Source organism: Budorcas taxicolor, chromosome 17 (genome assembly GCF_023091745.1).
Source record: "Budorcas taxicolor isolate Tak-1 chromosome 17, Takin1.1, whole genome shotgun sequence".
NCBI lineage: Eukaryota > Metazoa > Chordata > Mammalia > Artiodactyla > Bovidae > Budorcas > Budorcas taxicolor.
In genome coordinates, this window is record NC_068926.1 from 12,906,393 (window position 1) to 12,931,074 (window position 24,682).

At 44.3% G+C, this 24,682-nt stretch overlaps 1 protein-coding gene across 1 annotated transcript in view; it reads left to right on the plus strand.

Annotated features, from left to right (window-relative positions):
• Window positions 1-24,682, plus strand: part of ZNF827 (zinc finger protein 827) — a 188,751-nt gene that overhangs the window by 16,696 nt on the left and 147,373 nt on the right. The window contains exon 2 of the mRNA XM_052654889.1: window positions 22,155-23,207. Coding sequence (XP_052510849.1) covers window positions 22,155-23,207 — 1,053 coding nt within the window. The remainder of the gene's footprint in view (window positions 1-22,154; window positions 23,208-24,682) is intronic.

Here is a 24,682-nt window from a genome sequence, read left to right on the forward strand (position 1 = left end):
CGCTGAAGATTTGATGCTTTTGAACTGTGGTGTTGGAGAAGACTCTTGAGAGTCCCTTGGACTGCAAGGAGATCCAACCAGTCCATTCTGAAGGAGATCAGCCCTGGAATTTCTTTGGAGGGAATGATGCTAAAGCTGAAGCTCCAGTACTTTGGCCACCTCATGTGAAGAGTTGACTCATTGGAAAAGACTCTGATGCTGGGAGGGATTGGGGGCAGGAGGAGAAGGGGACAACTGAGGATGAGATGGCTGGATGGCATCACGGACTCGATGGACGTGAGTCTGAGTGAACTCCGGGAGATGGTGATGGACAGGGAGGCTTGGCGTGCTGTGATTCATGGGGTCGCAAAGAGTCAGACATGACCGAGCGACTGAACTGAACTGTTTACTTCTTCGGGTACAACACAAAATCAACTGTGGAGTTTGATAGTTTTTTCATTGTGTTATATAAATGGAGGTGGAGGATGATGGCCTGAAGTAAGACATAGCCTTTTTAAGTAGGGAGGGCTGTTGAAAAACTATAAAGTATTGGGTTAGCCAAAAAACTTCCATTTGGGTTGTTCTGTAAGATTAAGGAAAAACCTGAACAAATGTTTTTGGTCAACCCAATAGATGGATGGCAGTGTATGTGAGCTTTGAAGATGTCTGAGGAAGAGACCTGCCCAGTGAAGGGCTTCTCTGGGGCCAGTACTGCAGACCCTCAGCCGGGCCCCCATCCCCTTATTTCTTTGGTTTCTTTGCCGAAGAATGCTCTAATGCAGTGCCTACCTTTACTGGTCCTAACGTATGTGCCATTTACAAAATACATCTAACATTCATACATATATAATGAAGCATTCTGGTTAAATGAACATTAGTAAACCTGCTGTCCAATCTAATGAATTTCAACACTCTCAAATTTCGTCTGTATCCTTCTCCTGCTACTTGTTCCCATTATCCTAAATTTTCTGTTGATTGTTTTCTTGCTTTTTCTCTGTAAGTAAGTGTATGTAAGTGTTAGTCACTCAGTCATGTCCGACTCTTTGCAACCCCATGGACTGTGGCCCACCAGGCTCCTCTGTCCGTGGCATTCTCCAGGCAAGAATACTGGAGTGGGTTGCCATTCCTTTCTCTAGGGGATCTTCCCAACTCAGGGATCGAACCCGAATCTCCTTCATCGCGAGCAGATTCTTTACTGTCTGAGCTACCAGGGAAGCCCTTTTCTCTATAGCTTTCCCATATTTAGTTCCACTCGTCTTTGCCATTTATAAAAATATAAAGAGTTAGCAAGTAACATGCATTCTGCACTTTGGACTGTTGTCTTTGTAAGATGTATTCATGTCATAGTGTTTAGCTGTGGTGCATTCATTTTCACTGCTCCCCACAGACACGGTGTGTGTGTGGTTTGTTCCCGCTTTTTGCTGTTGGAACAGTGCTGTTGTGGACATGCAAGTACATATCACTTAAACCTGAGGGGAAATTTCTCTAAGACACTGGTTCTCAAATAGTTTGGTCTCAGGACCTTCTCAAAGTTACTGAGGATGTCAAAGAGCTTTTGTATATAGGCACTGTATCCATCTCTTATAAGATATTAAAATTGAGAAATTTATATTTTTGTTATTAAAATAATGGTTATAATCATTTTTTTGTTAACTATATAGGATATTTTTATGAAAAATATCTTTTTTCAAAAAAATAAATTTAGGGAGAAGAGTGACCTTGTTTCCTAATCTCTTTAACGTCTGACTTAATAGAAAGATTCTAATATCTGCTGCTGCATTCAGTCAATTGCAGCATGTTGTTTTGGATGGAATATAGGATGACTGTCTGGCTTCACACAGATATGTAACAGCTTTTTCAGATAATTACGGCTATTCTTTGATACTTTGCCAAGACTCAAAAAGAGGGAGCTTCTTAAAGCCACCTCTTAGCTTAGTTGTAATGTGGAATCTGAAACCATTTCAGTGGGCTTTTGTATTCAGTTGCATTAAAATGTACTGGTCTATGTTGCATTTTTTTTTTCTTTTTGTAAATAAAGTTTTATTAGAACCCAGATTCATTTTTTTCTTTTATGCATTCTCTATGTCCTCTTTATTTTTTTTTACTTTATTTATTTAAAAAAATTTTTATTTTTACTTTATTTTACTTTACAATACTGTATTGGTTTTGCCATACATTGACATAAATCCACCACGGGTGTACATGCGTTCCCAAACATGAACCCCCCTCCCACCTCCCTCCCCATAACATCTCTCTGGGTCATCCCCGTGCACCAGCCTCAAGCATGCTGTATCCTGCGTCGGACATAGACTGGTGATTCGATTCTTACATGATAGTATACATGTTACAATGCCATTCTCCCAAATCATCCCACCCTCTCCCTCTCCCTCTGAGTTATGTTGCATTTTGAATGGACCACCCTGTAGGTACCATCATGCATGGGTCATTTGGAAACTATTGGCTCACTGAGTTATGTAGACCTACCAAATGTTGATACATTTTATTGCACAGTATAAAAAGTATATTGTCAACACTGACCTTATTTGAAAAGTCTGTACTGAGAAGCTGTTACCTTCATGGTGTAAGTACAAATTTTCCAAAATTTTGATACTGGCTTGAAAGTTTGAATTTCATCATTGGCTACAAATACTGTCAGTTTTCCCTTAAAATAGTAACCTTACTTCATTTATTTCCAAGAAATTGCCAAATACCCAGATTTGAATGACCAAAGTCATTCAGTTATTTGTCAATTATTCTATTAATTAAAAGTGATGTTCCATGGATGGGAGTGAGGTTCAAGAGAGCGAGGACATATGTATATTTATGTGTAATTCACATTGTTGTATGGCAGAAACCAACACAGCATTGTGAAGCAATTACCCTCTGATTTAAAAATAAAGTTTTAATTGAAAAAAGTGGTCCAGTTTCCAGCTCAGTCACACATGTCCTTTCCCTTGAGACAGCCATCTGACTTCAGTCATAGCAGAAATGCCTTATGCACATATTTCATCACACTGAATATTTTTAAAAAGCTTACTCAAGGGTCAACCTTTAATAAAATGAATAATTTCTACTGCTGCTTCATCAGAGACATTCTTTTGCTCTTTTTGGCTGCGCCGACTGACATATAGGCTCTTAGTTCTCCCACCAGGGATTGAACCCGTGTCCCCTGCGTTGGAATCGCAGAGTCTTAATCGCTGGACCACCAGAGAGGTCCCTCATCGAAGACATTCTTAAGTGAAACTGGCAAGATTGTGTTGTGTGTGTGTTTACTGTGGGTGTGTGGTGTAAAGAGAACACTGATTTATTACAAGGGTGGTTTGGTGCCACTGTCCCAGTCAGAGCCAAGGTGCCAGCATTTTACCCACCACTGGTTTTGCATCATCAGTGTAAATGTCAGCAGAGTGAAAAGGGCAGATAGCATCTTAGTATTATTGTGAAAACACTTCTGATCTTGAGGATCCCTGAGAGGCTCTCAGAGAGATCCCCGGGGGTCCACAGCTCAGACTTTGAGAACCACCTTTCTAAGATCCCTGCACAGGAGTAGAAATGCCGAGGCTTGGGGTTCCTGAGTCCTTGGTTTGGCTTGATAAGGTTACAGTGCAGCACTTTATGGCTGTTTGCACTGAAGAACCCCAAAGGCAGGGGACCCTTCCCTCACAAGTATTCTCAGGCTCTATGAGATTTCTTTGAAGTATCTTCGAAGTCTTTTTGTTTGATCTGAAAATTTGGATCAAAATCAGCATTTTGCTCTATAACATAATGTTTGTTTTAAGATAATATTATAAATAAACTTAGCAACTAAATTGCTTTTCTTCTCCACAAATACATATGTCAAAATGTTGATCTGTGAAGATGCTCTATGTTCACCCTGTGACTTCCTGGGTACCCCCCTCAGAGAAGGAGAACTCTGGTGGGTACCCTGGGTGCAGCATGCTTTATCGTGGAGAGTGCATTGTTGGGTACAGAGATGCCTGAGCTTTTCAGGCCTTGGGAGCTGAGAGGATTTCTGGTCTTGCGGTCCCTGGACTGGTATCCCCACCGTCCATGAACCCACCTACTTGAGACAGAAACCTGTGTGCACTCCTACATGCCACCCACTTCCTTTCCTCCCACGTCAAATTGCCCACCACGTCTGTTGATTGTTCTTTCAAAATCTCTGTAGCGTTCATCATGCACACGTTCCTTGCCACAGCTCTCATTTATGTTCTTAGTGTTTCCCATGAGAATTGAGAACTTTTTTTGCTTCAGTCTCATGTCTGCCTTCCCTCCACCTCAGCCTCTATGAAGCCAGTCTTCACTGCTACCACTGTAGACTTCCTAAAACACGCCTGCAATCTGGATAATCCTTATTTAGGATCATTGGAAAAGACTCTGATGCTGGGAGGGATTGGGGGCAGGAGGAGAAGGGGACGACAGAGGGTGAGATGGCCGGATGGCATCACCGACTCAATGGACATGAGTTTGAGTGAACTCTGGGAGTTGGTGATGGACAGGGAGGCCTGGCATGCTGCAATTCATGGGGTCGCAGAGTCGGACACGACTGAACGAGTGAACTGAACTGAACTGAGGCTTTTCCTAAAAAAGATAAAGTTTGTTATTCTTAGCAAAGTATAGTAGATGCTTCATCACCGGAGCCCTCTTTCTCCTGCCCTCCTGTAATCCCTTATTTCAGTCATACTGAGTGATCTGTTTTGCAGACCACCATGCTTATATCTCCTTGTGTGTGTGTTAGTTGCTCAGTCGTGTCCGACTCTTTTATGCCCCATGAACTATGTAGCCCACCAGGCTCCTCTGCCCTTGAAATTCTCCAGGCAAGAATACTGGAGTGGGTAACCATTCCCTTCTCCAGGGGATCTTCCCGACCCAGGGATTGAACCCGTATCTCCTGTGTTGAAGGCAAATTCTGTACCATCTGAGCCACCAGGGAAGCCTCACTTTGGCATATTCTTTTTCCTACTTCTGGGATGTCTTCAATTCATCTGATTGGCCTGATAACCTTCTTCTTACCCTTCAACACTCAGTCTTGAGAGAAGCCTTTCGTCCCTCTTCTCCTCCCACCATTGTCCCACCTCTTGGGCAAAATTAGGCATCCTGTCTCCTGGTTCCCGTGGGTCTCTGATAATACCTTTTGTGCTATGTTATAATAGCTTATTTGTCTTTGTCCTTATTGACTGTGAGCTTGGGGCATGGACTGTTTCTTCCTCACTCTTGTATACTTTTGCACATAACAGTACTTGGTGTATAGTAGATGGTCGGTAAATATGCTGAATAAGTGAATGAGAGGAGAACAGAATTAAAGATAGGAGCTATTCTGTAAACATTATTGAATATATGAATGGATGAAAGAATGGGTCACAGGATACAGGAGGTGTTCCATCAACATGCTTGAATGACTGAACGAATGAAGAAGTTAAGAATGCGTCATATAATCAAAGGGTTTTGGGGAGAGAAAGGACTTGGGGAAATATCTCCTGCTGTCTTCCTCTCTCAGAAATGAGGAAAGGATGGGCCTGCACTGATTCACTGGGCTGGGTGGAGGTGATGCGCACTGCCACGAGCATTCCCGTGGATGTGGCCTAGCGATGACTGGAGAAAGTCATGTGTTCTGAGGCAACTTGCCGAGAAGAGCAGAGGCTGTGGCCCACGCCACAGAGATACCGCAGCCTGAGAGCGAGTGAGCCCTTTTGTGGTTGGCAGTTTGGGGCACATTCCAGACTGCAGAGTCTCCCCTCCGTCATCGGCTCTGCTCTCTCTCTCTGTGTCCTCACACTGTGCCAAGACTGTAAGATTTTCCTGATGACGGGGCATGTTCTACATCTGGATTCCATGGTCGTAGCAACCAGAAGTTTCCTGTTCTCTTTGGTTGAGGTGATTATGCTATAGAGCTGGGGCGCAACAGCAACAATTCGGAGGTAAGCTCTACTATTTAAGATGCAGTGTTCCGTCATCTGAGATTTCTGGGTGCCTGGGAGGGAGGGAGAAGAGAAACTATATTCACTCCGTGCTAACACTGTACCACACGCTTGACTCATCTAATTCTGATTTGCCTTGACAGTGACCCTGTGAAATTGCAGGCCTTCGTATCCTGTTCTGCAAATGAAACTGTGGGCCTGTAGATATTGGGAGGGTCTAGTTGGAGGGTCTGGGTGGGATTTGAGTGAGACTTTCTGGTGCCAAGGCTTGAGCCCTTTCTGTTTTGCCATGCTGCTTCATGTTCTAGAAATGCTGTGGTTTTTTGGTTAGGCAAAACGTGTCGTGGCCTCATTTTATCAACTGGGTAAATTCTTTTTTATGTTTTAATTTTAATTTTTTTGACTGCTTGGGCTCTTCATTGCAAGGTACAAGGGCTTTCTCTAGTTGCGGGCTGGGATTTGTTGCCCTTCAGCAAGTGGAATCTTAGTTCCCTGACCAGGGATGGATCCCGCATCTCCTGGATGGGAAGGTGGGCTCTTAGCTACTGAGCCACCAGGGGAGTCCCATCAGTTGGGTAAATTCTGGAAGCTGCATATACATTATACACTTAAGAGAAGGAGAATCTGTAGTTTTCTAGTTTAATGTTGTCTGTGCTTGGCAGCTGACACAAACTTCGCCATCTCTGCAGGAGCCCAGGGCCGGCAAGAGGGAGCAGGTGTTATTGTTCTGCTTTACAGATGCGGGATCTGAGTAATGGAGGGCAGAGTGTTCACATCTGTCTGGTTCATCTCTGTGGTCCTAACACCCAGTCAAAGGGTTGGTATTTAGTAGACTCTCTAGTTTTTTGTTAAATAAACACCAGGAATTATAGTGGGAACCTGTAAGTACCAAATTCAGCCTGGAAGCCAGGTCTCCGGACCTGAGGTCACTGCCCTGTCCAGTGCTAAACCATCCTGCTTTTCCAGAGCCCTAAGCAGAGAGATGCCAGTGTGAACTCTTATCAGTATGCGTGGGGTTTGCACGCATATGATATGGCTATCCGGTGGATTCCCACAAATCTAAGTAAGCACATGTGGCCTCTTAGAATAAGATCTCTTGTTTTTAACTTCAGCGTAGGATTTTAAATCATTTCCTCTCTATCTGACACTTCCCAGTACGATTGGAAAAGGACCGATTATCCAGTAATGGATTCATGGAGGATGAGCACTAGGGTGATCCCTGAGATCATTGAATACAGTGTTTTTAAAACTCAAAAGAAAGGACTTCCCTGCTGTTCCAGTGGCTAAGACTCCAAGCTCCCACTGCAGGGGGCCCAGGTTCCATCCCGGGTCAGGGAACTAGATCCCACATGCTGCAATTAAGGCTTTTCCTGTCATGACTAAAGATCCCGAATGCTGCAACAAAGATCAAATATCCTGAGTGCTCAGCTAAGACCCCCACTCAGCCAAATAGATAAATGAATACATATTTTTAAAAAAATTAGTGGAACTGCTGTCTTTAAAGAGAGTGCCTCTGTATAGAGGAGGAAAAAGCAGGGCTGCCGGGTAGCTGTGCTAGGGTGGGAGGTAAATGGATCCACACAACCAAGCCCTTCCCTGGAGACCTAGGGTTTTTTGAGAGTGTGGTTTATAAATCACGATCTACTCTAATCCCTCTTACAGATGAAGAAACCGAGGTACCAAGGTGCTTAGTGACTCACAGGTATGGCTAGATTAAGAAGATGGTGATGAAACTTGTGGCCATCTCTCCAAATTTCCAATATTGTTTTAAATGCCATCTGCTTTGACGATAAAGAAAAAAATATATATCTATTCTTTAGAACACGGGTCAGCAAACTATGGCCTATTTCTGTGCAGCCCCTTGAGCTGAGAATGGATTTTGTATTTTAAAGCATTTGTTTAAAAAAATAAGCTGGAGAAGGAAATGGCAACCCTCTCCAGTACTCTTGCCTGGAGAATCCCTTGGACAGAGGAGCCTGGTGGTCTACAGTCCATGGGGTCGCAAGAGTCGGATACGACTGAGCGACTGACACACACACAAAATTGAGATACTTGATGGTGCAAGGGCACACTTTATCTACTCTCCCATCTCCTGCAGGAAGCAGGATGGGGCAGGCAGCACCTGGGAGGCAGGGTGACTCCCCCCACCCTCATTCCTTCTGGAAGTCTTGGGGCCTCAGTGCCTGCAACAGCTGGCCTTGGGCAAATAAAAGACTAAGTTGTTTAAAAAAAAAAAAAAAAAAAGCAATGGTAGCAGCAACAACAAAGAACATGGGACAGAGAATGTATGTGTACCACAAAGCCTAAAATATTTACTGCCTGACTGTTCACAGAAAAAGACTGCCGACACTGCTTTACAGGATTCACTACTGTTGACGTTAGTGTGGAAATACCAAAAGAATTTGACTTTCTCTAAGTAGCTTCAAACCATGTAGATTGAAAACAAAGCCTGAGCAGTTGAGAATATTTATATCAAAAAGCTTTTCCAATGAAAGCTTTAAATGGCCCTGTAGCTTTTCGTGAAAAGTGAAAGTGTGTTAGTTGCTCAATTGTGTCCAGCTCTTCAGGACCTTATGGACTGTAGCCCACTAGTCTCCTCTGCCCATGGGATTCTCCAGGTAAGAGTACTGGAATGGGTTACCATGCCCTCCTCCAGGGGATCTTCCCAACCCAGGGACCTGACCCGGGTGTCCTGCATTGCAGGCAGATTCTTTACTGTTTGAGCTACTGGGGAAGCCCCACAGTCTTTCATCCTCCTTTTCAAATACTAGTTGTTGGTTGGAGGATCAGCTGGGTAACTAAGTTCTTATAACATGTGGGGGAATATTGCAGCTAGAGGGCTGCAGAGAGTTAAAGGATCTATAAGATGAAAAAGAAGTGGCGTGGTTATTCAAATAGAGAAGTGGGGCATTTTATAGACTCCCAAAAGGTTAACAAGAGGAACTGACACACGAATAGTGTAAGAGGTCACTCCCGGGAAATGGCCAGGGTCACTTTGGGGGCAGACATCTGCGTGACAGAGGGATTTTTTGTTGTTGTTGAACATTTACCTTGAGGTTGAACCTTCATCTGCAGCAACAGTAGACATGTTCCCTGACCTCAGCCTTACTACTTAATGCGTTTCCAGAAGGATCAAGCTTTGTTGGGGAAGTAGAAATGAATGCTTTCTCCTCTGGAGCACTGCTCCTGAAGACAGAGAGCTAGAAAACAGTGCCAGGTTTCTTTCAGGTGAAAGACTTAGCAAAGCTTTCTAAGTGAAACCCCAAGCGGGCATGCCTGAAGAAAGCCCAGGAAGAGAAGAAATCATCCCTGAAATTCTTTTTTTTTCGGCTGTGCTGGGTCTTGATTGTCAGTGGCCCTCCAAAGGTCAGCAACTTCTTGGGACAGAATTAAGAACAAGAACCTGGTTAGTGTAATCAAAGCTGATTAGAGATAGAAGGCATGTCCATTGCCTTCTTTTTAAATTAATATTATTTATTTTTGTTGACTGACTTGGAAAGAAGTTCTAAACATATTACTAGGTAAAAGAGAAGATTCTAAAACTGTATATATAATAGGATCAGTTTTAATGAACTTTTTTGGGGCTGTGCTAGGTCTTCATTGCTTCGTGCAGGCTTTCTCTAGTTGCAGTGAGCAGGGGCCACTCTCTAGTTGCGAGGCGTGGGATTCTCATTGCACTGGCAGTGGCTTCTCCTGTTGCAGAGCTCAGGCTCAACAGTTGTGGCGAATGGGCTTAGTTGCTCCGTGGCCTGTGGGATCTTCCCAGACCAGGGAACGAACCCTCTGCTCTGGCGGGTGAATTCTTAACCTTTGGACCACCAGGGAAGTCCCCCCTGAAATTCTGGAAAGAGAATGAAGTGGACAAAACCAGTGGACTCCAAATTGCTCAGGGGCTGTTAATCTGACTCCAGGGTATTGTGGCCCTTGGAACTGCCCTTGTTTGCTGGTTTCGTGTGGTGTTTGTTGTATCCTCTGTCTTTTGGCCTGCTATCATTGACTTCATTTGTGTGTGCCAGAAGGTGAGCAGGGAAAGGAGACAGCAAATAAGTGAACATTTGACCACTAGATAGCAGCTCTGGCACAAAGCCTGGTCCGAGTAAAGGTTAAAATCGTTGACCTAAATCAGTGTTTAAAGTTGACTTTGAATTAGGGTTGTCCTTGTAAGTGGTGTTCTTTGGTATCATAGATTCTTTTGCATAACCCAAAGAAATATTCTCACACCATAGCACTGTCGACTTCTGTGAGCATGTAGGGGGTTGGGAGTGGCTTCCTCTGCAGCTTTTGTTTTATATGTATTTAACCACTAAATAAAAAGCAATTTCCTCTCCCTTGCTAAATTCTCTTATCCCCTAAGGTTCTTTTCCTTCTGGATATAGGTACATTTTTAGTCAATAAAGGACTTACTGTGTGAACTTTTCTGTTGGCAGGCAGAACGATTATGACCGTGATATGTTTCATTCCAAGGTGGGTGCTGTCAACACTTGGTAAATGTATCTGCAAAGAAATGTACCATTTTATGTATACGCTAAGATTCTACTAAGTAGCCATTTTTCTTTCCATAGAGGGCTGCTCTTAGACTGCTGAGTGCGTTATTATGTTATTACGGCTTTTTGTTGTTGTTGTTAAGTTCTTTCTTGATCTGTTAATAATTTCCCGGTGATTTCAGCAGTTTGATAAGTTATCACTCATCTTAGAACAGGTATTGGTAATGTTGGGATGAAGACATTTATACAAGAGGAAATAAAAGTCAAGGAAGCAGATAATCGACCGATTTATCAGCCTTAGCAGACAATTTTTCTGATAATGCCATGGAGCCCATGGTAAATTTACTTCTGATTGCTTGAGGGGACAGACTCTATATGCTTTTTGTAACATGGAGGTGCCTGAAAGGGTGAAGCAGCAAGGAATCAATCCGTGGGCTAACCAGTACTGTTTTGGTCTCTTGCTTGGGCAGTGAATTCATGCTATATCTGGAACTATTCCTTTCTTATTAATTGGCCACAACATATGTGGTGATGAGTACACATACATGTATATGTGTATGCGAGCTAAGTCACTTCAGTCATGTCTGACTCTGCAACCCCATGGACTGTAGCCTGTCAGGCTCCTCTGTCCATGGGATTCTCCAGGCAAGAATAGTGGAGCGCGTTGCCATGCTGTCTCCAGGGGACCTTCCCAACCCAGGGATTGAACTCGCATTTCTTATGTTTCCTGCATCGGCACCTTGGCAGGTGGGTTCTTTACCAGTAGTGCCACCTGGGAAGTCCACATATATATCCACACACATATATTTATTTGGAGATTTCTAAGTTACTGTAGTAATAGAAGACTTCTCTTGATTAATGTCTTTTCTCAAAATCTTTCATTGGACAGAAATTTGGCTAAAGTTTAGAGAGAGTCAAAAATAGCTTTTTAGTCTGTTTATAGTCTCTGTAGCCTCAGGGGACTTCACACTGAGCGGTGGGGGTGGCCGGTTCTGTACAATAAACCTAGCTTATACAAAAACTACAGTACCAACTGAGTCTACAGTTTAGAATTCAGAGGTGAAACCCCAGAAAAAAGTCTCAGGCATCTCAGGCCTTCTTCATTCCAACTTAAATATATTCATTTTCTAGAGCTGCTGTTACAAAGTACCACCAATTGAATGGCTTCAATGATGGGAAAATTTTTTTAGTTATTCTTAATCAGTAAGATCATGTAACAGTTATATGTACTGTCGGTCAGTCCAGTTGCTCAATCGTGTCCAACTCTGTGACCCCATGGACTGCAGCATGCCAGGCTTCCTGTCTATCACCAACTCCCAGAGCTTGCCATCCAACCATCTCATCCTCTGTTGTCCCCTTCTCCTCCTGCCTTCAATTTTTCCCAGCATCTGGGTCTTTCTTAACACAAAGCAAATGGATATTGTATTCCCATGATTCAAAAGAAGGTCAGAAAAGAAATGTATTGTCTCACTATTCTGGAGGCCAAAAGTTCAAGATCAAGATGAAGGTGGCGGCAGCTCCATGCTTCTTCCGAAGAGGCTAAGAAAGGGTGTGTTGTGAGGCTCTCTGCCAGCTTCTGGTAGCTCCTTGACCTGTGGCTGTACACCTGTGGTCTGTACGTGGCTTGTCTGTCTGTGTGCAATCTCCCCTTTTTATTAGGGCACCAGTCATACTGGGTTAGGGCCCACCCTAATGACCTCATCTCAACTTGATCACCTACAAAGATCCTATTTCCAAAATCAATCACGTTCATGGGTACTGCAAATTGGACATAAGCATCTTTATGGGGGATGCAGTTTGGCCTGTGGGGCTTCCCAGGTGGCTCAGGGCCAAAGAATCCACCTGCCAATGCTCGAGCTGCATGTTCAGTCCCTGGGTCCGGAAGATCCCCTGCAGAAAGAAATGGAAACACATTCCAGTATTCTTGCCTGCAGAATCCCATGGATGGAGGAGCCTGGTGGGCTACAGGCCATGGGGTCACAGAAGAGTCCCACGTGACTTAGTGACTAAACAACAACAGCAATTCGACCTACAACTCTAGGCTTTCATCCTTAGTTTGCTCAGAATTTTAATAAGCCTGGTGATTGTTGTTTCAGTTATGGCAAACAAAAAGCCTCAAATTTAGAAGGAAAAGTGCTCTGCATAGGCATAATAGAGAAAACAAAAAGAATTCATAAGAACTGTTAAAATAGGAATAATGACTTAAAATACCATTGCTTGGAGCTATTTGATATGGGGGCAAGCTGCTGCAAAGGCTCAGTCGTTTCTGAGACACTTCTCAGAAAATAATAATCATGTTACAAACATAATAATCGTGTTTCACACATCATGTTTGAGTATGTATGCATTTTTAAATCTCATCAAACCAAGATAAAAAAATATGTCAACTGTGTGAAAGTACTTTGGTACTTTTTGGTTACCTGAAATATTACTTTTTTGACCTGAAATATTACTTTTTTGTCAAGTTATTCATATTCTGAAGGTTTGAGTTTAAACCTTACTTTGTCACTATGTGTGAATATTAAGTAAGCCTTTTGTAACCTTGGTTTCCTGGTCTGTAAATGGAAAAGAGTACAGTCTCCTGCCTAAAATTATTGTGAGGATCAAATTTGCTGGTGATTATTAAAACACTGAATATAGAACCAGGTATGTTTCTGGTGCTTTATAGATGATTGTTCTCTCATTTAGCAAATGTTTCTTGGAAACCTGTCATGTTCCAGGCCTGTTTCTAGGGTTCACTCATTCATTTACTCACTGATGATCACTTAATGATATAGTCGTTGAAGCACTGACCTCTGCATTGGGACATCTGAGCTCAAAGATCACCAGCCCTCTCTAAGCCTCTGCCTAGAAGCTAGACATAGGCACTAGGTCTCCAAGGCTTTCCTTCTCTAAAATAATTCCTATAACAAAATTCAGCTTCAACAAACAGAGCTGTAGTTCTCAATATCCCCCAGATCCGTTGGATCAGCCTGGCAAGTACCCTCTGGGCATTCGCTTTGCTCTCTGAAGATGGGGGTACTAGGCTGCATGCTGTCTGTTTTCTGATGATAGTAACTATGCCAGCGACTCCTTACTCTTGACATTGTACTACATGCTTTTCATACATTCTCATTCCTCTTGTTAGGGTACATGTTTCTCCAAAGAAGATTGTTATCCAGAGAGACATGGTGCACTTTCCAGGAGAATAATGTTCTTGGATGGTTTGTGAGAAATGCCCCTGTATTGTTAAGTAAGGACAAGCTCATCTGTAGTATAGAGTGCAGAATTCACTTGAAATGTTAAGCTAAAGCTCAAAGAAATTTGGGACTTCCTAGAGGGGGCTTCAGCTTCAGTCATTCATTCCCCTAGACTGCTATTGTCTTTTGTTGGGCAGCAAGGAGGTTCTGGTGCAAACGTTGGCAAAACAGGCTCTTTTCCCTATTCTGTGTTTGATCACATGAGACAAATAGAATTGTCATTTGTAATTTTGAAAACCGTTCTCATTTCTAGTACTGACAAGGGCCACTGTTCTGACTGTTAAGCCCAATTTTTCTTTCTCATTCATACATGTGACAAATATTTGAGCACCTGATCCGGGGAGTACCATTCTAAATACTGAGAATACACTGGCACGCAGAACAAAATCTTCTCTCTCAGGGGGCTTCTATTCTAATAAACAATGATATTTGAGGGGAGACTGCAGGAAGTAAGGGAATCAGTCATGTTGCTCTTTTGGGGGAGAAAGATTTCAGGCAAAGGGGATAGCAAGTGCAAAGGCCCTGAGGTAGGAGCCTACCAGGCACAGTGGTAGGAGATGAGGTCAGAGGGATGCAGATTATGTAGGGCCTTGAGGTCAAGGTCAAGGTTTTGGATTTTATTCTGAGAAGCCTGAGAAGCCATCGTGGAGGCTTTAAGGATGAAGCAGTGGAATTAGGGGCTTCCCAGGTGGTGCTAATGGTAAAGAATCCAGTCTCTGGGTCAGGAAGATACCCCCTGGAGGAGAGCACAGCAACCCAACCCACTCCAGTTTTCTTGCCTGGAGAATCCCATGGACAGGAGCCTGGTGGGCTATGGTCCATAGGGTTGCAAAGAGTCAGATATGACTGAAGTGACTTAGCACGCACAGTGGAATTGGACATAAAAGCTTACTCTGGCTACTGGTTAAGAATATAGTGGGGAGGGGGCAAGAATTGGAAATAAGTCAACCAATCAAAAGGCTACTGCCATAGTCTAGGCCAGGGGTACAGTGCAGTATATGAGGGTGGGAGTGGTGGAAATGTTGAAAAGTGGCAAGATTTGGAATGTATGTTGAAAGCAGAACCAACAGAATCCACAAATTAATTAGATGAGGGGTGTGAGAGAAAGAAGCTAGTGGAGACTGGCCGTGGCATTTTGGTCCCAGCAACTGTAGGGGTGGAGGAGTTGCCATTCGTGTTGAGATGGGCAGCCTGATGGGGGAGCTTGTGTTGTTCCTGGGTTACTGGAGGACCTGGCAACTTTCTATGAGAATATTGAAACTGGCTTAGATACTGTTTGGAACTCTCTTTGAGGATAAGGAGCAATGTGTTAATGTGTGTTACCTTTGTTTTCTTCGTGGACACTTCCAACAGTAATCTGCAAACACTGCTGTGTGCAAAGTGGTCGTCTTGACCCAGGAGGCAGCCCTGCTGTCTCAGTCTGCAGACTCTTATCCTGTCCAGACTTCCACTCATTTCCCACTGCCCTCATGGCACCTTTTCCCCAGCTGGACTGGTGACAGGCATCTGGCTGTCTTCTCCACTCTGGCAGTTTGAAGTAACTAGCAGTTCTTACATTTTCTTCCTGGCCATGCTGATAAGGGATGGGTGCCCCTGGGTGTCAGGTTCAATAACTGTGGTCTCTGCGGCTTGGTCCTGCGGAGACGATTGCGGGCGTGTCATTTAGACTGTGGACTTGGAGGCCCAGAGACCTGAGAGGTGTCTTCACTGAGGGCAGAACCAGTGTGGGGGATGTGCTGAGGCTTTTAGGCTACAAAAGGACGATCGAAAAATTGGCAAGTAAACCGGCCTAAATGAGGATATGTTTTATGCTCAGGATCATAAAATTGGTTCAGAACAACCTGATGTGCAGCATGCTAAATCTTCATTAAGCATTACCGAGGTCACTGCTTTTGTCCTCCGGGTGCCTCTTCCCTTTTCTGTGACCCACATGGAGCCCGTTGTAGAGCTCATTCCTTGGCTTCAGCGATAGGTCCAGGCAGTGGCACATGACCTCCAGCAGCCAATCAGAGGGGAAAGACCTTTCTCTTGTGATACATACGTCATTGAGAGTGGACTCCAGAACTTGTGCGCCAGGTTTTTAGCCTCCTGGGAAAGGTGGCCTGGAAGAGGGCATGACAACCCACTCCAGTACTCTTGCCTGGAGAATCCCCGTGGACGTAGGGGCCTGGAGGGCTGCAGTCCACGGGATCACAAAGAGTCGGACTGGACTGACTAAGCACAGCACAGCAAAGGTGGCCCGAGAGGAGGCTAATTTCCCAGAAGAGACTAGACGCAAATGAGAGGGAGCCCTGATGGTGCTTTGGACACCCTCTCTGGTGCTAGGGACACCCTCTCTGGTGCTAGGGACACCCTCTCTGGTGCTAGGGACATGCATCGCTCTCCATGTTTGACAGAGGGACTGAGAACATGACCCTAGAACGTTCATGCACGCGGTCCTCGTCACTGACAACCACAGGAGCCCAACTACCCCTGCTTTGGTCTGGCTTGCCTCATTGTCCTGCTTCAGGCATGTATAACTTAATGGGTTTTTTTATTTCAAAAGGAGTGAGTTGGGTAATGTAGTTGGTCAATCTGCCCTTAACCAGTCAATAGATGGGGTGTTTTTAAAATATGAAGAGTGGAGAATCTGAAAACATTTTCTTTAAGTGAAACTATCTAACAAGGTCACCAGAATATTAGCTTACTCCACAACTGGGCTATTTCCTGTTTGATAGTTTGCAGAAGAGGGAGCCCTCTTATAAGTGAATTTCCAGTGTAATCTGTTGAAATCTTCTTCATCCTCCAAGGTCCGTTTCCAAAGCCACCTGCACGATTGGAATGAATGATTTGCTCTCTTAGGCACACAGGACTCTGTGATGGCACCAGCCACTGTGTTTCATAGGCTTGTGCAATTCTTGCTCCCCTGTTAAACTGTTGGCCTAGACGTTGTTACTGTCTCTGAGGCTCTCTGTTGCAGAGAACAGTTCCCTGAATATGTTAATAGTAAATGCTCAGTAAATGTTGAATTAAATCCATTATCAGCATTGGTTTTACTAATAGCTTTTGTACACTGTTGTGTAAACTTTACAAACTGCTTTCGTGTACAATTGCAAGGAAAAATCTATTGTATGTTTAAAGGTGGGTATTCCTGGTATAACTGATAAATACTGATAGTGGCCTGTTGAGCTGTGGATGCATATTAGGTGGAAATGGAAAAAATGCAATATTTTTAGATGCAAATAAACTGGAAAGTTAGGGATCAGGTGAACACACCTGTGGTCACAAGAAGAGGGTGTTGGATGCCAGAGGACTGATCATGAGTCAGCTCCATCCAGGCGAGTCCTAAGAACCTAATCCTGATGCTCTTCAATAACTGCCGATGAGATTCGTGTGTATTGACTGGTGGCAATGGTTTGTGGGTAGATTAAGAACTGAGGCTTTTCGGCTTCCGTCTCCACTAGCTTTAACCTCAGCCAAAAGGCATGAAAATTAATAGGTGCCTCCTTATATATTTTTTCTCTCTCTCCTCCTGATCTTTCTGCACAAGGACCTTTTGAATTGAATATCAGTCCAATTAAATGCACCTGATTAAAACTGTCAAACCAAAAATGAAGTGAGCTGGGAAAAAACTGCAGCAAGAGTGGGAGATCTCAAGTTACTCAGTTTCTCTGCTTGAGAACTGAATTGTAAATAAATGTGTTAGGTAGTGAAATTTTGTTTTGTTTTCCCCAAAGGAGAAATATTTGCCACATGGAAACAAAATATATTCAGCATGTTTTCATTCTGTAATTGCGCTGCTTCTATTCTTAATTCTTTCTGAGTTTCTGATTTAAAGGGAAAAACATGGAAACAGACTGTTGTGTAAAATTGACAGGAATGAGTGTGAACCTGGCTGTCAGAGACATAGGTTGTCGTAAAATTAGCAATGGAAATAGCTTCCTATTCTAGAAGTTAAAAATAATGCATCTAGAAGGCAGTTATTTACATTGGCCCTTCAGAGGCTTCCCCTGGAGACTTAGTTAGAAAAACTGTGAAATCCATGGTGGATGCTGATGTGCAGACAGCATTTCCAGGAGTCTCACAGCTCTGGGAGGGAGAGGGGTGGGGATGAGAGAAGGGGCTGGGGATGGGGGTGAGTTCTCAAATTGTGAAAGAGGGTCAAAAGACAAGCCTCATTTGTTCTAAAGTTTGCGATGTCCAACAAATTAATCTCTTAGATTGCAGGAATGCTACTTGAGCATCCCAGTGACAGAAGCCTTTCTCATTCTGCAGCCTGACAGGTGCTGGGGGCGGGGGTGGCCCACAGACCTTGCTGAAGGGGAGCTCCCCAAAACTGAACCAAGGAACACCTCTTGGATGAAACTGAATGTGAAAATAAACAGCAGCCCAGCAGAAGGGAAACCAAATTAATTTATGTGTGGGAGAAAATCCTTGTTGCTGCTCTTTTATGAAGAGAAAGCACATTTGTTGGAGACTTTCAGGGTTTTCCTCTCACCCTCTGTGGGTCCCAACTTCCCTTGTGTTCATTTCTCTCAGTGCATACCCCAGCTTTTACTTGACCTCAGGTGATGACAGAATAGTTTCAGAGATGTTTCTCCTTGGCTTTCTGGTCTGACTCCTTTGAGGCCATGCACTTCAATTATTTGCTGGGTTATTACTTAAATAACCACGATTGCAGTAGCAGCATCTTCAGAAAAGCGATTAATGGAATATTATGAATTTAAAAGGGCTTCCCTGGTGGCTCAGTGGTAAAGAATCCACCTGACAATGTAAGAGACACAAGTTCCATCCCTGACTCTGGAAGATTCCCACAGAGAAGGAAATAGCAACCCACTCCAGTGTTCTTGCCTGGAGAATCCCAGGAACGGGGGAGCCTGGTGGGCTGCTGTCTATGGGGTCATACAGAGTCGGACACGACTGAAGTGACTTGGCAGCAGCAGCAACAGCCAGTATTCTTGCCTGGGAAATCTCATGGACAGAGAGGCCTGGTGGGCTACAGTCTATGGGGTCGCTAAAGAGTTGGACATGGCTTAGCAACTAAACAAGAGCAAAACCAAAATGAGTTTAAAAATACTCTTTAGGTATTTGAGTTTTCTTGCAGTACAGAAAAGAGTGTATGTATCTCAGTGAGTGTATCTGCAAAGCACAGAGCAGTAGATGGTTAAGAAATATCTGGGTATTTTAGAGGACTTAAATTGGTATGTTTAAGAAATGCTTTGTTTGCATGTTCTGGGCTTGTGTTTTGGTGAGGTTGAGGAGGTTGCTTTAAACGTAGTTATCAGCTGTTTATATCAGTCTGGAATGTTTGGATCTCCTTATCACTGTTTGATGGGCTTGGAGCCTGAATTGACAACTTCTTAGTTTTTGACCCACTCACCGGCTTCAGCACGTCTGGAGGGGGTGAATTTTCTTCTCACATCTGGAGTAGGCAGGAAATTAAACTTTGCCTTTGGGGCTTTGCCAGGAGATGTGCCAAATTTTTTAGGCATTTGAATCCATTTTTGAGAACAGCAACAAAGAAGAGGCAGAGAGGGAATGGAGAAATTATAAAAATAATGGATACTTAGCTCTTATTGGTTTATCTGAAAATAAGAGTGAATGATATCTTTATCAATGAGAATTCACTTGCTGATTTCTCTTCCCAGAGGGTGGAAGGACAGCTGCTCAGATTTTCTAGAAGATGCTACTCAGAGGGCATCTGGCAGGGGCTTTGAAAAGGAGCATTGGGCCAGATGTTGAGAGATTTGGGCTTTGGGTTCCAGTGTTAGCTGTAGGTTAGCTCTGTATGTGCTTTAGATCCAGTGTAACCTTAAGAATATTTAATAGTCTCAGTAAAATGACAAGACTGTACACGGATGTGGTTGTGATTCTTTGTGGTTCTCAAAACCCTGATTTTATGTACCTTGTTAATTGCCCCAGACTGCAAGGAATGACAACCCACTCCAGTATTCTTGCCTGGAGTATCCCGTGGCCAAAGGGTGGGCCTTTGGACATGACTGAAGCGACTTAGCATGCACGAAAGGTTCTACACCAATCTTGACTACGGAGAGCTACTCTAGTTTGACAAAAGCATAATTTACAAAAAGGAACATAAACTCAACCCTGTTGTTGAAATTGATGTTGGCTGCTTGGTGGTTGGTAAAGAGCATCTCTTCAAGAAGCCGTTGGTGAGATGAGTGGTTCTGGGTCCCGCCGGTTTCAGGAAAGATGACAAATGTCGAAATCAGATGGGAAGAAGGAAATGTGGTAAATCACCAGGAGCCAGACTGTTTTTAACAGAGAAAACTCAATTTTGCCTGCTTTTCTCCAGCAAATCCCATTTGATATTTTATATTTTCGTGATAACTTAATAAGGAATCTCAGGAAGGAGTTGCAGAACTGTAACTTAGTGAAAGAGAATTTGTCATTTGTGACATTTCTTCTCTAAAGAGCATGGGAAGATCGATGTATTAGCTTGTAGTTCGGGCATTACTACTTCCAGCTATTTCTATTCAGGAAAGAAACAGCACAATATACGTAGCAAAACTTGACACAGTGGGGAATTTTGGCTCCGTCCCTAAAGCATCATTGAACTCTCTAGGGACCAGGCATTGTGTGAGGCGTATGTGGAATCTGTACATAGTAAGCCACCATCCCTACCTTCCAGGAACCCCGTCACTTAATTTTTTAGAAGATAAGTCCATAGTAGACTTAATATTTTTAAAATGGGAATGTTGGGTCTGCATTCAAAATACGTAGAGAACCTGCCTGCTTCTCCCCTCGAGCCTCCCTGTTCCCACCTTGCACCTACATTCTCTTTTCCACAGGCAGCCAGAACAGACCTTGGAAAACATAAGTCACATCATGTCACTGCCCCGCCGCTGCCCCTCCAGTGGTTCCTAGTCACTCCAGTTGCAAAAGATGCAAAAATCTTTCAGTAGTTTACAGCAGCCTTCTGCTGATAGGCTTGGCCTCCTTCCTTTACATCTCTCTCTCTCTCTCTCTATTTCTCTGACTTTCCTTCTGCTCTGACACTCACTGGCTTCCCTGATGATCCACGCATGTGCCAGGCAAGTTCTCACATCAGGGCATTTATAGTGACCCTCCTCTGCCTGGGCCCCCTCTCTCAGAGACGGCTGCATGACCGACTGCTGATGTCTCTCAAGTCTTTGCACAGATGTCACCACCTCAGTGAAGCTTCACCCTAACCGTGACTGTTGAACATGACAACTTAGCTCCTACCCATCACCCCCATCCTCTGTGTCCTGCTCTGTATGTTTCTCCATAACATTTACCAGTCTCTGGTTTTCTCTAGGATTTACTCATTTATTCATTTTGTTTAACATGTGTTTTCCTCACCGGAATGTAAGCTCTAAGAAGGCAGGATCTTCGTTTTGTTCAACATTGTTTAGTCTTGAACGCCTGCCATGTGGCCGGCACTCCCTCCTTAGCTGTTGAATAAATGAGTGAATGAATGAGAAAGAGAAATTAATTCTGACATTGAGTTCTAGGGAGAATAACGAGGAGGAATCCTTTGAGCTGGGTGTTGAAGGATGGGCAGAATTGGATAGTCAGGCCTTTTGGGGGAAGACGTCGCAGGTTGAAGGAATATTTTGTGCAAAGGTAGAGAAGTGGCAGAGCCCACTTGTGCTCCTGGAAAGGCAAAGAGTCCCAGCTGACTGGCGCCGGGCCCAGTGAGAGCAGTAAGGCTGGACAGATAAACTCATGGATAGAAAATAAGGAAAAGGGACTCTCGGTGGAGTGAGGGAGCAAATGACTAATCAGTGCCTGTGTTGAGAGGGCCGGCATGTTGAGGGTTGGGATCTCAGACAAGCAGTTTGCGTTGTCCTTTTAAGAAGTCAGGGAGAGATTGTCCCTTTAAGAAATCAGGAATGTGAATAGTGTTTGCTAGTGAGATCTCATTTTTGTATAGTACTCGACTGTTTTTTCAAAACATGGTCGCATGTTTATTATGATGGAAGCTTCAAAACAACTCTGTGAAATTGGTAGAATATCTAATAAGCAAGTTTTTATTTACATATTTTGATCAGTTAAAAAAATTGCGTGTTCTATCAAGCCAGCTAAGTGACTGCCTTGAGGTCGTGGAGTTAGAAAGCGAGAACCGGCTTCCCACCGCCTTGGGTCTCATCATCCAGTTTCCCCCGATGTCTGGCTGTCACTTTCATTAAGTGATTCTTGAAGATCTCATGCTCACTTTTTACTTGGGCACAAGCTTCTCGCCACTTCCCCCATTGACTGAAAAGCAGTTTCTGCATCCAGCTCCGTTTTTCCCATTCCTCCTTTTCCATTTCCCTTGATTTGGAGTAATTAGAAAAGGATGAACGGGTGTAGAAGGTGGCTTGTGCTTTAAGCCATGGCCCGTTGAGCATCCTTTCAAGCTTAGGTCCAGAGGCTCTGACCCAGCCCCTGACCTGCTCGAAGGTTGTGTCTGTCTGCCGTGTGGTTTTGGTGGGGGCGGGGCGGGCAGGGCAGAGGAAGCATGTCCATTTTTGCCTGTCTTCAGGCTTGCTTGTTGCTTGCTTTGGGAGTAAACCTGATCTTCTTAATTCCCCCAGATGTTAGTAGGCAGGACGAGGCGGAGGGAGAACTCAGTGAAGGAGAACACTGGTATGGGAACTCTTCGGAGACGCCGTCGGAAGCCTCCTATGGAGAAGTCCAGGAGAACTATAAGCTGTGCCTGGAGGACCGGATCCAAGAGCAGTCCACGTCCCCCGACACCTCCTTGGGAAGCGCGACCCCCAGCAGCCACACGCTGGAGCTAGTGGCACTCGACGGGGAGGTCCTGCGAGACCCACTGCAGTGTCCGGATCACCTCTCCCCCGGCGTGTCTTCTCTGTGCGAGGAGGACCACCCAGGCTCCACCAAGCCCCTGAGCAGCAACTTGAGGCGGCTGCTGGAAGCCGGCTCCCTCAAACTGGATGCCGCGGCCACGGCCAACGGCAGGGTGGAATCCCCGGTCAACGCGGGCTCGAATCTCTCCTTTTCCCCGCCGTCCCACCACGCCCAGCAGCTCAGCGTGCTGGCCAGGAAGCTGGCCGAGAAGCAGGAACAGAATGACCAGTACCCTCCAAGTAACCGTTTCCTATGGAATCAAGGTAAGTGGTTGCCAAACTCAACCACCACCTGCGGCTTGTCCCCGGATTCCGCCATCCTCAAACTGAAAGCTGCAGCCAATGCCGTCCTGCAGGACAAATCGCTGACCAGGACGGAGGAGACCGTGCGATTTGAGTCCTTTTCCTCCCCTTTCAGCTCCCAGTCTGCCAGCTCCACCTTGGCAGCTTTATCCAAGAAAGTCAGCGAGAGAAGCTTGACTCCTGGCCAGGAACACCCGCCCCCGGCCAGCTCTTTCCTTTCCCTGGCTTCCATGACCTCCTCGGCGGCCCTTCTGAAAGAGGTCGCGGCGAGGGCTGCCGGGACCCTTCTGGCTGAGAAATCGTCACTGGTGCCTGAGGACCCTCTACCGCCACCGCCTTCGGAGAAGAAGCAAGAGAAAGTAACCCCGCCTCCTCCGCCGCCGCCGCCTCCGCCGCCTCCGCCACCGCCACAGTCCTTGGAATTATTGTTGCTGCCAGTTCCCAAGGGAAGAGTGTCTAAGCCCTCCAACTCAGGTATGGATGCTTTCATTTCCATCAGCCTCTAAGTCTTTTTTTTTTTTTCTGCCTGTCAATTGCAATGTCTAATTCATTGCCTTCTTCCTTCGCGTGGGTTCCCCATCCGATCTGAGGCAGGAATAAAAAAGCAGAAGCAACGACAAAATAAGTAAGCAGCCTCGGGGTGGGTCTTTCATGTATGGATGACACAAAGACTTCACCAATAGCTTTATTTTTGAAAGGTAATGAATAATCTTAGAGACATACAGTACTCCTTCCCTTTCATAGAAACGATTTTTTTTTTTTCTCTTACCGAGTTCAGGCTAGGTCCACACAAGATATATTTAATGGAGGAAGATCAAAGTATCTTTGTCACGGAGTGCATGGCATCACTGCACAGGGGGGAAAAAAAAACCTCACTGCTTTTGAAATAGTTGACAAGAGAGAGCTTACTGTCCTACAGCTACCATCACAAATGGACTTTTGTGTCATCAGTAACTATTCTGCCCTAATTTATCACACTATATACTTTTTAAAATAATTTTTTTATTGGAGTATAGTTGCTTTACAATGGTGTATGACTTTCTGCTGTACAGCAAAGTGAATCATCTATACGTATACATATATCCCCTTTTTTTGGATTTTCTTCCCATTTAGGTCATACACAGAGCAATGTGCTTTGCCGTGCAGTAAGTCCTAATTAGTTATCTGGTTTATATCAATAGTGACATATATCAATCCCAATCTTGCAATTCATGTCATGCCTTTTGTATAGCCTTCATAAGCATTTTTATTAATATTTTGGTGGGACATAAGCCTTTCCATACTCTGTTCTTATATAATTTCTTATTGTATAAGAACTCTAAAGAATATTGTCATTCAGACGTAATCAAAGCATTTCCTGCAAATTCTTTATTTTATTCCAGTCCAATCAGATTCTAAAGGAATGTGCATGTGGGAAATGTGAATCATGGGTTTTTCTTATGGGGACGGTCTTTTCAAAGGAGAAGTTACAATCTTCTAGAGCCTTGAGGTTCACAGTTATTCATCTGAGGGAAAAACTTAGTCACTTGGGTCCTCGCAGTGGAAACATCATTTCTTGTACTGGTTTGTTTTAAAATTATGCCCGTGGTGAAAAACAGGGTCCTGGAGATGGATGTATGGCGTTTCAGATGTCTCTGGAGGATATCCTGCCAGACCTGGACAGGAAGTGGGCCGTGTGTATTATCATCAGTAGAAGCGTTGCCACTGTGTGTGTCTGGCCAGCTTTTGACTGTTTGCAGCCACGTTGATGAGAGGGGCTCAGAATGGCAAATCATTGACTGAACAATCACCGCTAACATCAGTTTGATGCGTTTATGACAAATTTCCATTTAACTTGCTGAATAAGCTCTATGTACTCATTATAATTGCTTCAAAACTTGTGTAAACAGCAGAATAGAACTGGGAAAATGGATATAGGAACTTTTATGAGTCTTCAAGTGATCCAGGCC